This window comes from Squalius cephalus (assembly GCF_949319135.1).
Source record: "Squalius cephalus genome assembly, chromosome: 19".
Lineage (NCBI taxonomy): Eukaryota > Metazoa > Chordata > Actinopteri > Cypriniformes > Leuciscidae > Squalius > Squalius cephalus.
The window spans coordinates 20,770,169-20,788,287 of record NC_137140.1 but is presented as its reverse complement, the minus strand read 5'-3'; the positions used below and the strand labels follow the sequence as shown (position 1 = coordinate 20,788,287).

Genomic DNA, 18,119 nt, shown 5'->3' with positions numbered 1-18,119 from the left:
AAAAAAACTCAAGTTCACCTGAAGCAGAGAAAATATTCCATTTGAAAGGACATTTCCAGTGTGTTGCTCCATGATAATGATGAGGAAGGCATAATAATCATTCTATGTGGAACAAAGGGGAAATGATTTATACTCCTCTCTTCATCCATTTGCATTTTATTAAGTAACTGCCTGCCTGTAATGGCCAGACAGAAATTAAGGTACCGAAGATAAGAACTTTGGGTTAAGCATCATTACACCAAGAGAGATGAATTCTTTGATGAAGATGACAGCAAAGAAATCCATTGAGCGCACCTTCATCAAGGTCTGCATTGATCTTTTGGCACAGAGGAGCCGGGGATATGCATAAAAGTCCTGCAGTTATGGAACCTGGGAACAGAGCTGTTTCATCAAATACATGAGTTATGAGTTTACCTAAAGATGTCATGGCACGTTTGGCTTCAATACAAGGTCACGTATCTCTCTGGATACACCACAACTCTCGGCTTTGTTTCAACTTTAAGGTCAGCTGTAGGCGTATGCTAATTGTTTTTGGAAGATAATGCCCTCTTGATACAGTACTTCTTGAGATCAATACAGCTCACCTACACTGTTGAGGCCAAATTATATGAGTGCTGCAGAAAGTGTGAGAAAACCATCAAAACAGGCTCTTCTAACCCCAATGGTGTGATTTCATATCTGTTGGTGAAACACCTCAATCCAACCTCTGTCTTCTGCCGTACAGTGCATCACTCCAAAAACTGGAGCTGAATCAATCATTTAAAAATTACAAGGAGGTTCTTTTGAAGCCTCCTTTTGCTATCTTTTCATAAATGGAATGGAAATTATGTTTTAATAGTCGTCATCTTCAAATTTGCAGATGCTGCTCACAGGGCAACGGAATGTATTTTTAAAAAGTTGAAAAGGAAAGCGTTTGATGATTTTAAATGCAATGTTGAAAGACAAAGGGAAAAGGCACAACTGACAAGTTAAGAGGCTATTTCAGACACTGATACATCGGTTGCCTGACTCTCACAAAAATACTGGATAGCAAAATGACAGGCGTAGAAATGAAAGAGAATTTTGAGGACTGAATGTGAAGAAAAGCTGATATGACTAATATTTTACATGAGATAAAAGGCCCCTTGCGTTACGTCACGTACACTGAGGCAGGAAAGATGGGCATCTGAGACAGAATTTTTAGAGTCTCTGTAAAACATTTCAACCTCTTTCAGAGGCAATTTTGTAAAGGGATGGGAAAATGTTTGAAGTAATATTGACAGCTAGAGCACAAATGGAAATTTGGGAAATGGGAATAAACTGAATACCGTTAATGTGCTAAAAAGAAAGTACAGTCTAATGGGAATGCATTGAAACGTCCCATGATTTTGTTAATTAAAAGTAAATGACCATATGCATAATAAAGGATAGAAAGTGCAAATGTACCTATGAAACTTATTAATGTATCATTAATCAATACCTCTTTAATATTAAACAGTTTATAGATAATAGATGTCCTTATTCCTGTGAATTACTTGTTTGATACCTTTTACTAGTTCCATACGATACAAATAAAATAAATAGGTTGTGCTAATACTTGATGCTCATAATAGTGAACTGGGTAAAACCACACACAGTATGTGAAAATAACCAGTGCTAGTATAATGCAATATACACTAATGAAAGCTGTGATGTAGTGCACTGCACTGTACGCTGAGACTTCATTTTTCACGCAGGCCTCTTTGCATTCAGAACAATCAGTCATCCTGACAGCTGGCCAGAGGGTTCTTGCCCATGTGTCAATCAGCAGACAAGAGAGGCGTCACCATAAGACTCTTCAGCAAGCTAATATAGAGATATTTTACATCTTGTCCTGTTGTCACTAGATATCTTCTTCATCATCTAGTTTTGCTCTCACGATGTGTTAATTTATGTGCTCTCCGTGTATCATTGCTATAGGGATATGATAACAGAAGTTACCAAAACCTAGTCTCTAAACTCATATTTTCATTAGGAATCGCAGGTGAAGAATATCATGGGCATTGATAACATTTAAGCATCATTACACCAAGCATGATTAGGCTATATATTCTCAGATGTAGTAGAAAACATACAATGTTATGAATCTATATGGGATATTTTTAGATTTAGATCAATAGTACTTATGATGCAGTATAAAAGTTACTGAAATAATGAAATTATATATACACATAGACATACTATATATGAACCTGTGCGTTCTTCATTTGTATACATGTTAAATGCAGTAATGGAAATGTATTAATGGACTCAAATGTCTTGATGAAATTAATGTCAAATGAACATCTTAAAAGACATTCATTTTAATGAGCATTCAAAAAAATTATTCTAATTCTTTAGAAGAACCATTACAAACAACATATGAAATTATGGGTTCATATTATAAAACACTGCATGCGAATTAATTCCACTCATGGCCCTCCAGCTGATGTAAAACAACCAACACCACAACACTTCACTCCATTGTTTGCTAATTTCAACTTGAGCTTTATGGAACAATACATCTCTGTATAATTATTATAATGTGCATTCACATAACAAATGGGTGGTTTTAATATACAGTCACTTACTGAGGCAAATACATTAGCGCTCATGCAGACACAGTGTCTGTTTGGGTGGAATACGGCACAATTCATCTATAGGTACTACAAATGATGAAATATACACTACCGGCTTATTTTTATACTGTACGCCTGCACAGTATATCAAAAGCTGTACTACAGGTTTCGAAAATGCACATTTTTGGCAAATAGATCAATATTCGAAATATAAAACTAATTGGAATGAATGGGACCTTTTAGACACAAAGATTTCTGAATTGCGTGCTAACTGTTGCGATACGAAACTGGTGTAATGTGTTCATTTTAAATCAGGTTGTTCATTGACCTTATTAGCAACCAACGTCAACATGAGAACACACTATTCCCTCCACTGACTCACAGCTTAACTGCGCTTCCCCTTGTCACTATCGGTTATTTATGTCATTCTCTTTCATTGTCAGACTGTTGGCAAACATAAACGTGCAAAACATATGTTACATATCCCTGCTGATCACATCTGGTGGCTAATCTACAGCTATAGCTATACTATGTCTATCTATTTTTCTACGCAGAAAAATACAGCACCAACTAAGAACAGCTAGCAGATCACGTCATAAAACTTTCAAGTTTCAAACTAGAGACCTGCGCGGGACACAATTTTCAGTCCCGCTCCCGCCCGCTCCCGCAGTGTTCAATCCCGCTCCCGCCCGCTCCCGCAAAGATTTGTCATTTTTAGTCCCGCTCCCGCCCGCATCTGTGATATTATGTCCCGCTCCCGCCCGCAAATGCTCGCAAGACGGCAGGCAGGATGTATGTTCACTTTCTGTCTCACGGGTCTTGGAAAAAAAATGCGATTTGTGTCCGTTGTATGTTAACACCTTTTGGAATTTATCGCAGCAGGCAAAAGGTACAATCGAAAAAGACTGCCAAATGTCTGATTTGAGGTTTGGTGATATTTTTTTTGTAGTAGGCCTAAATGTGCCTGTCTTTAGAGAAGTGCTTACATCTGAAGCGCTTAGGCCTATATCTGAAGCACTAGAAGTGCTCTTTTCCTCGTCCATGCTGTCTATTTTGAACTTGAAGCTTTCGAATTCGAACACGGAGCAGCGGGAAGGAATTGTCTCTAAACAAGTGTGCGTGAGATTAGGCCCCGCCCTACCCCAAACGACAACATCCAAGTTTAGGCTGCTTAAAACGTTTTTATTGCTGCCAAACAGAATTTCCCTCACTACTACAAATTATGTATGCTACTTTAATCATTTATATATTTTACTTTACACTCATATATTTAATTTGCGGGAGTGCAGCGTATCATCCCCCCCGCCCGCACCCACAAGTGCACCTTCATCATCCCGCCCGCTCCCGCAATGACCTTTCAAAATTTGTTCCGCGCCGCTCTGTTTTGCGTCGGGTCCCGCGGGAGTGCAGAACTCTATTTCAAACTAAGCATAAATTTCGCCCATCACACAATGTTAATATTGGGTCAGTTGTGTTCAGCATGCAGAGAATAGGAAAGGGCAGAGCTATACAGCAGGAACAAAAATGAACTACATTTATATAAAAAAAGACTACTCAAGGACCACTGAATCAGAATTGACCGAAATGACAGATTGAACCGATTCACAAAAAGGAATCGAACTAATCAACTTGTTTTTGCTACATGATTTTAAACACAAGATGCTTTTAAAACATCTTAATGCTCTCATACTTGAGTCTACGCTAATGGTCTTTAGGAAACTTAATGGCCAAATAAAAAGTGCATTAAAATCATCATAAAATTCAAGATGTTGCCTAATGCGCCCCTATGCTTTTTCAAATATTACCTTTCAGGCAGTGTAATATAGCTGTTTATGAATGTAAAATGTCTGCAAAGTTTTAAATATCAAAGCGCACAACAAATAAAGTTATTATTAAAGTCTCCTAAAAGAAAGAATCGATTTTCACTTCCTGTTACAAACCTATTTAACACATTTGTATAATTCCAGCCTATGGTCTTCACTGGCTGCTACTTTGACCCGCTCTCAAACACTGTAGTTGTAGCTGAGGCCTGGAAGAGTTTGTTTTTTGTTGTCGATGTGTTGAGAAGATGCTGTTTTAGCACCGTTATTACGTTTTGCATGCACACAGGATGAGGACTCGTGCTGGAATTGATACAGAAAAACCGAAGGCATCGTTCATATCACTGTCTCAAGCGCTGAGGAAGCCTCCAGAGCTGAAATTCTGATTTTGTTTCAGACATGCGCTGTAAGCGGTAGACCAATCACAACAGACTCAGCCATCTGACCAATCAGAGCAGAGTATAGGCTCGTGGAAAGGAGGGGTTTAGAGAGACTGAATGTTCGAACAAACCGTGAGATTATGTGCAATGTATATTATGAGAAAAGTAAAGTGTTTTTTGCCCTTGGATGCATGTAAAGGTTGACCGTTTGATCGGTTTTACTGATTAAAAAACACCCTCAAGCCCGACTCAAATGTTTAGTCACGATTGTTAACACCTATTTGCATAAGTTTAAATCCAGCTGGTCGATTTTATGCATTCGTTATCCAGTGAAGTTGCATATTTAAAGCTAGTGAAGTGAGAAAGCAAACTGTATCGTCATGCAGCCAACAGAAACATATAAACAAATCATTTTTTTATTGTCACTGTAATACATGCATTGATATTTAGATAATCGTTAAGTGTCCTAAAATAGAAGCTAATAAAGTGTGAATATACAATATGCGTGTCAAATTTCAATGTCACGGCCTTTATGCAGATAATTAAAGACAGCCATCTTTAAGCATGACTGTTTGGATTGGTATGAAATGGAAACACTTTACAGTTAGAGTCCAATTGTAACATAAGCTTAATACAAGTATTGATACATTTTTTACATTTTAAAAGTTGTTAAGGTCATTACCTTAACATTAGGTAATGCACTATGACCTAACATGAATCATTTTATACGGTTTAATGAATATATTCATATTTTTCATATTTAAAAAGTACAGTATATTTTCATGGTACAGTACTTAAAAAATGTATTAAAGTTCAGCACTACTTTATGTGTTATGTTTATTTTCATTCAGTATCCACGGTTATCGGCCAGCGTGGTCCAACCTAGTTATCGGCAAAATCCACTACAGGTTGACCTCTAAAACCTACTGTAGGAGACCTCCAAAACAAAATTAGGAACATTTAGAAACCTTTAAAATAGCATAATAGGGGAACTTTTAGGGGCATAATAGGGGAACTTTATATAACCAGCAAAATTATATCACCAGCAAAAATCATAGTGAACATATTGTGAATTTTTCCTAATATATTTTCATGCCCTATATTGTAAAATTTGTAATCATGTATGATAATCTTTTTTTTTAATAAGATTACGGACCTGGCCATGGTTCCAAATTGACCATGAGAATATGTCTAACTGGCAAACTGACATGTAAAACTGTCTAAACACTATATATATTGTAGTGTAAAGACCAAGGCTAATGAAAAGTCAGACAGTACTGCTGATGCTACCCGATGTTTAGTTCCTAATGACTTAGCATCTTTTAAACAAGATCAAGGAAGAGGTCTTAACTAGATTATCCCTGAGATAAGGGATTTAGTGTAGTAACAGCAGGATGTCCACAGCATGTTTACATATCTATTCCATTCATTTATAGCCATTATAAGCCTCATAGACAAGAACACCTGCAATGAAGATACTGCAATTCTTTGATATCCTCGCTATGGAATGGAACAAAAAGATTTTCTAGCTCAAAAACTGAGAAATATCTTAAAAAACATTTGATTAAAGGGGGCTATTACATGCATTCTGGCTTATTTACACTGTTAAAGTGTTGGATTCTCATGCTAAACATGGCCAAAGTTTCAAAAAATAAGTTGGATGTATGATGGAGTATTTCTGTGCCAAATACACTCCTTCAGGATTCGTGTAAGTGTCTGAAAGGGTTTTTTGTTTTTTTTTTTTTTGTTTTTTTGAGTATGGCCCTGTATGACGTCATAAAGGGGGGAATTCTTTGTATTGGCACTTCTCCCGGAGGAGCGCACACACAAGACTCTGTACAGCGTATCTGTATTTTATAAATCTGAACGACTCTTCGGAGGATGCAATACTACTGTGTAGTTACTCAAGATTAACATGAGGTTGGCAGAAACTGTGCATGTTATGTCCCAGTTGTGGTTGATTCATAGTAGGTGAGCAAAGTATGCCAGATCACTGTAGTCCGCTGCATCCTCCACAACATAGTACTCAGAACAAGCACTTTGTGGCATGCAAATTTGCAAATTGCATTCAGCACTGATTTTGTTTGTTTGTGTGCCGTTATGTGATTTGCAAAATTCCATTAGTGAATAGGGCTCTAAAGCAATGCATATACAGCAGCAATTGCAAAACACTGTCTCAAGGAGAACAAATGTAGTGTTACAGGGGGAGGGTGGTCATGCATCTTTCAAGCCATACTATATTTATATTTAAACAGCATAACCTTTAGAAACCAGCCACTGCCCTGATCTCCATAATCATTAGTTCAGTCATTAGCTTTGACCCAAAACCAAGTGATAGTATCATAAGGACACTCCCAAAACCGGTTCCAAAAGAAGCAAAAGGCACCAATAAAAATAAATCAAAGTGAGTGAAATATTGATTATAAATTTAATTAATCCAATACTGAAACATAAAAGCAAAAATTCCCATCACATGTGGAGCATTATTTGTGTGCTGCATGGAGTTGCAAGGAGAGTGCTCTCAGTAACTTATGGGTTACAGATCAGGCATGATGTTACCATAGAATACAACCACATACGCAGACAATAGACAGCTCAGCAGGTTGCAGGATAAGAACTATTGTCTATACAGAGAATTGAAAAAAAAAAAAAAAAAAACATGAAAACAAAATAATAGCACAAAACAAAAGCACAAAAAATAAATACAAATAAAGCAAAACATGAAAACGTAGCAAAAGCACAAAAATAAAACAAACAAAAAGTAAAATCAAATAAAATTCCTTTAACCCTTGTGTGGTGTTCAGAACCCTAAAACCCCCGGGATCTTCCCGGTCAAAAATGACTGGACTATAAAAAATAGCTTATAAATCTCTCATTATACTATATTTTGATTTGATTTGATTTATTAGACAGTAAAAAAATAAATGCATAACATGAAGTCATCACAGTGACATTATACATTAATCAGAACTGTCGAGGATAACACAAGAAAGTTAAAAACTTATTTCCATTGTGGTCCTCGTTGTAGTCTGATAAAGATGGTCAGGCAAGCTACAGATGACTAAGGTACCCTGTACATTCAACCACATACAAAATAAAAATAAAATAAACAAATACATACACTTCAATAATAAATATTCCTTAAGATCACATAAAAAAAAAAAAAAAAAAAAATCTAATTAGCATTTAGCAACCATTCACCACATGCTCTATTAAAACAATGATCTGACTGGCTTAACTTAATCTCAACTGGGAGTTTATTCCATTCCATTGCTGCCGTGTACAAGAAGGTGTTTTGCCCAGAACAGCTCTTAAATCTACAAGGAACTATGTCTGTGGCACTACCTCTAGTTGAATAGCTATGAGAGTTCCTAATAAGCTTAAAATAATCTTTAAAATACTTTGGCTCATTCCTATACAAAATCTTTCGTGTCAATCTCAGTTCACCCAATATTGGATTCAATCTTTTTGTCAACTTGTTCTCTTTCAATTGGGACTGGTTTTATATTTCTATTTGCATCTAATTTATCGTAGGCCTCATTTATTTGACAGTAGGGATCTCATTTTTTGAGTTAAAAAAACATTATTTTTGAATAATTTTGGAAATATTAAATAAAATCTGAAGAAAATTGGCACTGTTTATCACACTAGTCTACTTTAATTTTTCACCAGGAAATTTGTTTTGAAAAACTTTTATTTTGTACAAAATGGCACAGAGTTACACTTGTGGTGTTCAACTGGGCCATTGAGGGCCATTGTTTCAATGGGCCATTGAAAGTGAATGGGAGAGACTGAAAAGTTTTCAGGGGCATGTTCATTGTTTATGTACACATATGTGCATGTGATGGATTATGGTGAGTTTGGGCTCTTTTTAATCTTAACAATCTCATGTAAATAATGATGTGCCATTTACCACAATTTATGCATGCTTCATTGAGTTATGAGTTAAAACGCGACATAAGTGCTAGGCTACATCTATAGTCAAGGCTCTGTGAGCGCATGTGGGGGTTCGTGTGTTACAACTCCATTAGGAATATCTTTAGATCTGAGTGATGGATTATGTTGAGTTTGGGCTCTTTTTAATTGTGATAGTCTACTGAAAATAACGATGTACATTTTTCTACGATCTGTGCATGCTTCGTGAAGTTATGAGCGAAAACCAAACATGAGAGCTTCATGAGTATATACTTGGCTAGGTGTGTCTGTGGTATTTTTTGTGCTAGAACGCCATGAGGAATATCTTTAGATCTTATTGATGGAATATATTGAGTTTGGGCTCTTTTTAATCGTGAGCGCCTGCTGTAAATAACGATGTATCATTTTTCATGATCGATGTAGGTTTCATGAAGATACAAGTAAAACGGCCAAGTCTAAGCTACCTTGCTTGACTATGTGAGTCTGTGTGTCTGTGGTATTTTTTGTGTTCGAACTCCATGAGGAATATCTTTAGTTCTGAGTGATGGATTATGTTGAGTTTGGACTCATTTTAATTGTAAGCATCTGCTGTAAATAATGACGTGTTATTTTCCACAATCGGAGCATGTTTCATGACGTTACGAGCAGAAATGTGTCTAAAATTCCATCATCCATATATGGTTTAAAAATGGATCTCTTGAAGGGCTTCTTTTATAAAAACCTCACTCAAGTTTAGTAAAAAGCCTGAAACAATTATGCTTGCTGTATTCTACTCATTGAGACCTTTTATCTGAGGATTATCTGAGCTGTATGATGTATTTGACATATTGCTGAATGTAGTACAAAAAAGTAGTTTATAAATTATGAATTTGTTTTTTTTCTATTTATCAGCAAATAACTCAGCACTACTTAGGAGTTTATCAAATTGGCTACATTCATTGTAAATTTCACACTCTAAGATTTCAAATGACACCTATTTTAAGTTGATCAAGGTAATAGTTTTGAAAACAAATTATGATTATTTATTTCGCAGCTAGGTGGCGCCTGCGGGGGGCACAGGCTGTTAACACTCTGTTTTAGAGTAATAACTCAGCTCTCGTTAGGAGTTGATCAAAGTGATTAGATGCATTAAAAAGAGATTCTAAGCTTTAAAATGATACATATTTTGTGTTGTTCCATTCATTATTTGCATTGGTCTCTCCCATTCACTTTCAATGGCCCATTGAAACAATGGCCCACAATGGCCCTTAATGGCCCAGTGGAACACCACAAGTGTAACTCTGTGCCATATTGTACAAAATAAAAGTTTTTCAAAACAAAATTCCTGGTGAAAAATTTAAGTACACTAGTGTGATCAACAGTACCAATTTTCTTCAGATTTTATTTTATTTTTCCAAAATTATTAAAAAATAATGTTTTTTTTTACTCAAAAATTGAGATGCCTACTGTCAAATAAATGAGGCCTACAATTAATCAAATGCAAATAGAAATATAAAACCAGTTCTAATTGAAAGAGAACAAGTGGACAAAAAGATTTAATCCAATATTGGGTGATAATATTGCATAAAGAGTGATTTATAAGCAATTTTTTGTAGGCCGGTCATTTTTGACCGGGAAGACCACAAGTGTGACAATGTGTCATTTTGTACAAAATAAAAGTTTTTCAAAACAAAATTCCTGGTGAAATATTAAAGTAGACTAGTGTGATCAACAGTGCCAATTTTCTTCAGATTTTATTTAAAATGTCCAAAATTATTAAATTTATAATAATCGGGAAGACCACAAGTGTAACAAGGTGACAAAATCCCCCCTAAAAAAGTAAGAAAATTGTTAAAAAACATTTGAGAAGTAGTTATACCATCTGTGAATAAAGTCACTAAGTTTCAGTCCAAAGCGATAACATTAACTAGTATTTTTGGGTAAAAGAAAATTCTCTCCGGGTCAAAATGACCCGAACACCACACAAGGGTTAATGATCAATTGTTTATTCTATTTGTTTTCAAATGATTTTATATACACTTTAAATAATACTATTGATTAAAAAAAAACAAAAAAACAAGCAAGCAAATAAAGTACTTTGAAATTGTAGCAAACAAGGACTACTGGGGGAAATAAACCGAAGCTCACTGAAAGCCACAAAGCGATGTGAAGATTTCAATAAAATCTTGCTATCATAATGTTGGGGTAGGATGTGAACTGTACAGACATGAAGGCGCACTCAGAATCTCTGTGGTGGAACATTCAGGCTTTGATCTGAGAATAGAGGAGAGGAGACTGCTGATCCATTTCCTCTTTCCCTGTGACCCATTTCCCTGCGACTCGTGCTACAGTGAGATTGCCTCGCAACCCCTGGACCCTACAAACACTCTTTCCTGAGGACGCAAGTGATTGAATTGAATTATTTCCTAATCCTTTTTTAGCTCCAAGTTTATGATTCAAATTTATACACCCACACAGATGGACGAGCCACGAACGGCCGCTTAGGTTGTGCATTCAGCTCGTCGTGTGCGAATCAGGGTTTCGAGCTCTCGCCATCCAGCAGTAATTAAATCCAGTGCCTTGACAAGCAAGAGGCCGCGGCGAGACAGACATAATTGCAGCTTTTGAGATATTCATACGCAAACTGCTTTGTATACTGTGACAGCTTAGCAGGTTCAGCCAACACAAACTTGAGTCTAATTAATTTGAATCAGTAATTTGCATAACTAAATCAATTCTCATAATCACGAGGCGTTTCACCCTCATCAATAAACATCTGTGTCCTTTGTGGTTTATTACATTCACCATGAAAAACATAGCTGAGCTTTGTGTATGCACGTGTATTTTGAAGCACCCTTTGCAAACGTTTCCTCTGATAAATATTTTACATTTGCACTTTTATTTTAAAAATATTTAACTCCATATTTTATGCTAATGTTCCCCCAGGTTTGCCAACACGAGAAGCTCGCTAAGGAATGAAGCAGTCGTGCCTGTAAGCGGCATGTTCTGCAGACTTGCAGAATTACAACGGATAGAAATTCTTGTCTAGGAGCTACTTGGCATAATGTGTGGTGTTCATGAAATATAAACCACCAGCAACAAGGGTAAAGAAACGATTTAGTACATTGGCAAACACACAGTGAAAAGAGCTGAAACATTCAGGTACGAGGCCAACATGGAAGACACATGTGTGAGAAATTAAAGCTAGGGATCTGTGTTCCCTGCAGATCACTACAGATGTCATCCCATGGCTCCATGTTTGCCGTTCCACCGTGTTCCCAGTGTAATTATACTGATTCAGTGCTGCTAGAGGAGCGTTCTCTCCCAGTGGCAGCAGAAATCCCCATCTGGTCATACATGCATCTTGCATGTTAAATGGTTTCAATCTCCTTCTCCCGCTGGCCAGATTACAGGAAAAATAACATCACTGATCCTTGAACTCAGATGAACAGAGTATTTAACTGACACTGCCATCATCCTTTATTACATGGCTCCACTGAGCAAACAGATATTTTAAATGATGACTGCAGTGATTTTCTTCTGTAGAACACACACACCCACCCACATTGGGGTTTCCCTTATGGGGACATTTCATAGACAATGATTTTTAGTCTGGACAAACTGTATATTCTATCCCCTAACTCTACCTATCACAGAAAACATCCTGCATTACACCACACACACACATAAACAAAAGGTATTTTGAAGAGCATTGAGGCCAAACAATATTGGGACTCATTGGCTTTCATTGTGTGAACAAAAAACAGAAACACTTTTCAAAATATCTTCTTTTCTGTTCCACAGGAGAAAAAAGGTCAGGTAAGACATGAGGTTGAGCAAATGATAAGAATGTTCATTTTTGGATGAACTATTCATTTAAGCTGTCTTACAACTAAAATAATAATAATAAATTATTTATTTGAATAATATTCAAAATTATTAACCATTATTATTCTTATCAATATTTATTCTCCTACTTTTTCTAAGGCCAAACCATTTTTACAAAAAAATAGATTTTACTTTAACATTTCAATAATTTAACAGTACATTTACATATAATAATACTAATAACAATAATAATTATGTTTTTATATGATTATTTTTAACAAAAAATATATTACATAATTAAATTATTAAATATTAAATAAACGCACTAAGCTATACCGCTCTCCTATTTATTTATTTTAATGATTAACATTTTTATGATTTCATTCATTATTAGCTTTTCTTCAACTCACAAACTCCCTGATTGGAAAACCCTGGCCTGTTTTAACTCAAATCGATATTCCATGCCCAAATGTTCACTTAATTATGTAGCCATGTAAAGAGTGGAATAATGTACAGTCATCCAATGCTTAAAAAACAGGGGTTACCTGTTTAACCCCTGTATAAATCACATGATAATGACCGGCTGACTGTACATTACCCCTTACTATCATCAGTAACAGATTTACAGAAGATCCCCCAGAGAAAAATTATTTAAAAGAAGAAAAACTGGTGTCCATTTACACTTATCACCGTGAATCTCTTTTTGTGTGTGCTGTATGTGTGTAATCAGAGAGTTGTGTTGTCCCCCAGTTCAAACATCGGCCCGCTTAAGCTGACTGATAGCCAAACTGATGCCATCAGTTTATACAGAGAATGTATCTCACACTGTCAACTACCCAAGCTAATGAAATCGCAATGACAAGGCTGACTCAGTGAGTAATCTAATATAACATTCATGTAACTGAATAAAATCTGTGTGCAGATCGTATCTGTCATTGTTTGTCTCTGGGCATGATTATGTCCCGATTTTCCAATGCTGACAAAGGAAGGTGACTCACAGTTAGACAATGTACTATGCTATGTTTTACAGTATAACTACGCTATGCTAAATGGCATGTAGCCTGATTCGTTTTGGTAATTAGTCCCATCTCATATCTACAGTAGCCCAGAGGAGAAAAATATTTTCATGTGGCATCTTTTCTCAAATTCTCCACTTTGCTGATTGGAGATTTCAATAAGGGACATGATACTGTCATCTTCCTCCCTTTTCAAAGCGATTAAATTCATTAAAAGCTCTTCAAGTAATTGCGGCTCATCTACTGTAGAGCAAATATTCAATTAATACAGACAATTTAATAACTGTGATTCCCTCAATCCAAAGCACATAACCTTGATGCATGTCTGCTTTTGATTAATTGGTTTTCTATTCTGAGGTCATTTTAATTTCCGTTAACTATTCATTAGTCCATTTATCACGCTGTGGAGAGCTAGACAATGAAACTCCTCTCTGACAGAAACTCAAACACACTTTGACTCTTCATCAAGGACTACAGACCATTGCCACAGGTTTTAACTGAAATAACAGTGTGAAGAAAAAAAAAAAAAGATTTATGTTCCAGCACATCAGCAGACAGGAGGAAATTTCTTGGCTATTTGAAACAACCTATAAAAAGTTCAAATCTTTCTCCTTAATCCATACATTTTAAATTAGTTTTTTTGGTTGAAATGTGCCACTAAAATGCAATTAATCTTTCAGTTGTTTTATTTAGAACAAACTCCTTTAAGTTGCTATTCATCTAAATTACAAATAGTGAATCCAACTAATTATTTCATAAGACTTGGCATGTCAAGAGTGCTTTGGTCCAATTACCATGCAGTGGATTATTATCTGATCGGGTCTCTAGTCATTGACTGATCTGTATGAAACTCTGCCTCTAGTGTATGACCTCAGTTACCCACTGCTGATGCATTTGAAGAGAGAATTTATTAATATGCAAAACATGCCATCCTCTCACCATTGATAAACAAACGATGGTTAGTTGATGCATAAAATACCCATGGATTTTTTTCTAAATTAAAATGTACATGAACATTTCAATAAATGTATATGAATATATAACCTGTAAAATTTCTAACAATATAGTATAACCAAATCAATGTCTATGAATATATAGCTAGAGAAATGTATATGAATATCCTAATAATTCTTTGTGAATACATAAAGAAAAGTGTTTGAATATTGTTATGTTGGTGTGTGTGGTTTTTCCAGCTGAGGCTCATTCTTGGGGCTAGAATATAAGAACTGCAGCGCTGATAATTTCGAGGGGGCTACGATGTGACTGCGCTTGACTGAGCGGCTGATATTCTATTGTTTTTCGTTTGTTATATTTATTTCAGACCTTAAGCAATAGTCATCTTTCATGCATGCATCCACTACTGACTTCCACTAATACTGACTACTGATTGTTTAAATACCTTTGTTAATTATGGTATTTCATTGAATAAATTATTTTGTTCACTACATGCCTGTCTGAGAGAGAGAGAGAGAGAGAGAGAGAGAGAGAGAGAGAGAGAGAGAGAGAGAGAGAGAGAGAGAGAGAGAGAGAGAGAGAGAGAGAGAGAGAGAGAGAGAGAGAGAGATGTAACAATTTTCAAATGTATTTGAAAATCCTAAGAAATGATATGCCCTGAAAAATATGAATCTATAACCAAAGAAATGTATAAGAATTACCTAACCTAAGATATTGTATGAATATATACCCTGAGAAATATGAATATATAACCAAATAAATGTATATGAATATATAGCTTAATAAATATATATGACTAAATAACCTAAGGAATTCATATTAATATGAATCCTACATATATAGTATGTGTCATATCTATTAACGACTAGTTCATTTTAAATGGTGCTGTAGTAGTGTGACAAACCATCTCAATTAATATGAGGTCAAAACTGCTTGAAAATTCAATTTTAAAATAGTGCTAAGTGGAGTATAGCATGTCAAACTGCAGGATATCAGGTACCTATATACACATGCACACTTTCAAAGTTTACAGTATGTGGTACTATACAGAAACAATGGCAGCAAACAGGTCAAACTAAGCACCATCATTCATGGTCCTAACCGTTCTGTATCTAGCATAACCACTGACCTAGATACATTTTTTCACCAAAGTGGCATTTTCACAGTTGATCCTAGCACTTTGACACTAGAAACAATGTTTATTTTCCCCAAGCAGCTCAGCGCACTAATACTGTAGCTGTGCAGACATCAGATATAACATGGCTTACCTTTCGTCCACCAGTGTTGAGCCTCAGTGGTGTCAAGAAGGGATCAAATATCATGTGACTCGTCTCAATGTTGACTGGAGACTGTCTCTTCCCCACAGAACACAGATTCCAAGCAGAATTTACAAGCCCCCAGAACGATGGCACTACAAAAACAGAAAGTACACGATGATACACAGTACATTCATCAAACGCTCACACTCATCGTAAGAAGAAAAAACATCTCATTTGTTCATAATTGATGAAATTATAATAAAACAATTATTCAATATTGCAATTATTAAACCACAAGGGAAAAAACCCTGATCAAAACGCAAATTAAAAGCATTACACTAACCACTGTAATAAAAATAGTAGATATTTTAGACTTAATAATAATAAGAGCCACAAGTTATCCATATTTAAATATTTCCATAAATATCAAAATTGAAGCTTTTAAATGTTTAATTGTGTAATAATGGTGACGTAATTTCCTGCAATATTTATAACAATAACTTAGTTTTTGAAATGTAAAATTGGAGCAATATAGTTTTTGAATGAGTGTATAAATATGTCTGCATGTATGAGTATGATTACGCAACCTCTAGAATAATAATAATACAATTATGAGCAAAAGTAATTTATGGTGATTTGATGTAATAAATAACAAAAAGGCACATGCAAATGTATAATTGGCATAATCTTGTATAATGTATTCAACTTATGCAAACAATCAGTTATTGATCATCTGATATATTAGTAAAATATATAGTCAATATACATTTAAAATGGTGTAAGTGACTTTTTTAAGTCAAACAATTAAATTGTAGGTACCACTGTGTTTTTTGCTTTAAAAATTCCTTACAGTTAAAAGAATTAGCACAATGAAGGTTAAAATTATGAAGTAATATTAATAGCAATGATATTACTTGGAGGTATGCTCTTATTTTAGCTTCAGTGTGTTAATATAATTACTAGCATTCACTGTTACTGTCTTTAACACTCTGACTTCTATTAAATGACATTTTTATGATCTAGTCTTTCTTATTCTAAGTCTATTATGGCTATGGCTAACAGCTGTTTCAAATGTCTCTAATACCAAAAGATGGCAAGTAGATTTGTTGCAGTCTGTTATGAAGGAAAATGTAAAATGTTAGAACTGACCCAGGTCTCCCTTGCTCATAACTCTTTTACTCATAAGTCGGTGCACCAATATCGCTTTATTCTTTAAAATAACTATTCCACCAGCCCGTGACATTTTCAAGCAATTTAGGCGATTTATACAAAGTGTTCGCCTTGGCATTTTCACAGCGTTGTGCTACATGCACCTCCAGCTGACAACCATTACATGAGATGATTGGCAGCCAGCAAAACAGGATTTTTCTATCAATAATTTATGAGCAGTCAACCAACGGTGTGGTTAAGATCTCAAAGCTTGCATCTTCTATCAGGTAAATTCCACTCCTGGAACTTTTTTGGTTGGGTGACTTGACCCAGTTGGCTTAGCAGAAAAGTGACGACACATAACACAATTCATAATGTTTATCCCACCACATTGACATCAGCACTTCTGCCCTTGTTTCAGGCCTCCAAATAAGTAAAGACTATTCATAAATCACTGTTCCCATTGTCCCGATGCTGAGAGAAGCAGGTGGTCTCCACACCATATTTTTCATGTTGCGAGTCGCCATAATTTGAGGCTGCATTTTTCTGAACAAGCACCACCTGCTGTTTTCTGTCATGTGAGCACTCAACAGTTCTCCTTGAGAAAAGAACTTGACAAAGTAGCAGCGTTTATACACACTTTTGTATACTGAAAAACTAAAACTAAGTTTTTCACACAGGATGTGTAATCTCTTCAACCCCCTAATACTATGCTAAGAAGGCTTGCATATTGTTCCGGGACAATGCTTGATAAACAAAAGTGTGGCTCAACTGGGGCCACGACTGAGTAGCTTTCTGATTAATGAAAGTATGGCTGGTTGGTGTGGTCGGTCATGGCTTCAGCGGTCTTTGCTCAAAATTAACAGCCGGCTGCTATTCATATCTCATTTCTTGGCATAAAAACAATTGCTGCATTGGATAGTGCTGCAATAGAAAATGAAAATGGTTTCGGGAAAAAAAACAACAACAAAAAACGCAGAGTCATATCTCATTTAGGAAAGCGTTGAATTAAGTTGTAATGTCCTCTAAGATGCAGGCAGAGGAATGACAAATAATCCAATGCTTCTACATCAGTCACTAAAATAACAGAAAATCCATAACCGGAATAGGGCTGCAGTGTATGAAATCGATCCGGTAAACACAGGTGACATGTCATAAATGGTAAATACTTATTACACATTGGTAGCTATAAAACGACAACCGCAGTCAACAGTTTTGGCACTAAAAAAATCCATATATACAA

General features: G+C 35.7%; 1 protein-coding gene across 2 annotated transcripts in view; it reads right to left on the bottom strand.

Moving 5' to 3' along the window:
- ca10a (carbonic anhydrase Xa) overlaps window positions 1-18,119 on the bottom strand; it is a 186,198-nt gene that overhangs the window by 73,592 nt on the left and 94,487 nt on the right. For both annotated transcript variants that reach the window (XM_079850517.1, XM_079850516.1), the window contains one exon: window positions 15,737-15,879. In XM_079850517.1, the coding sequence (XP_079706643.1) occupies window positions 15,737-15,879 (143 nt within the window). The remainder of the gene's footprint in view (window positions 1-15,736; window positions 15,880-18,119) is intronic.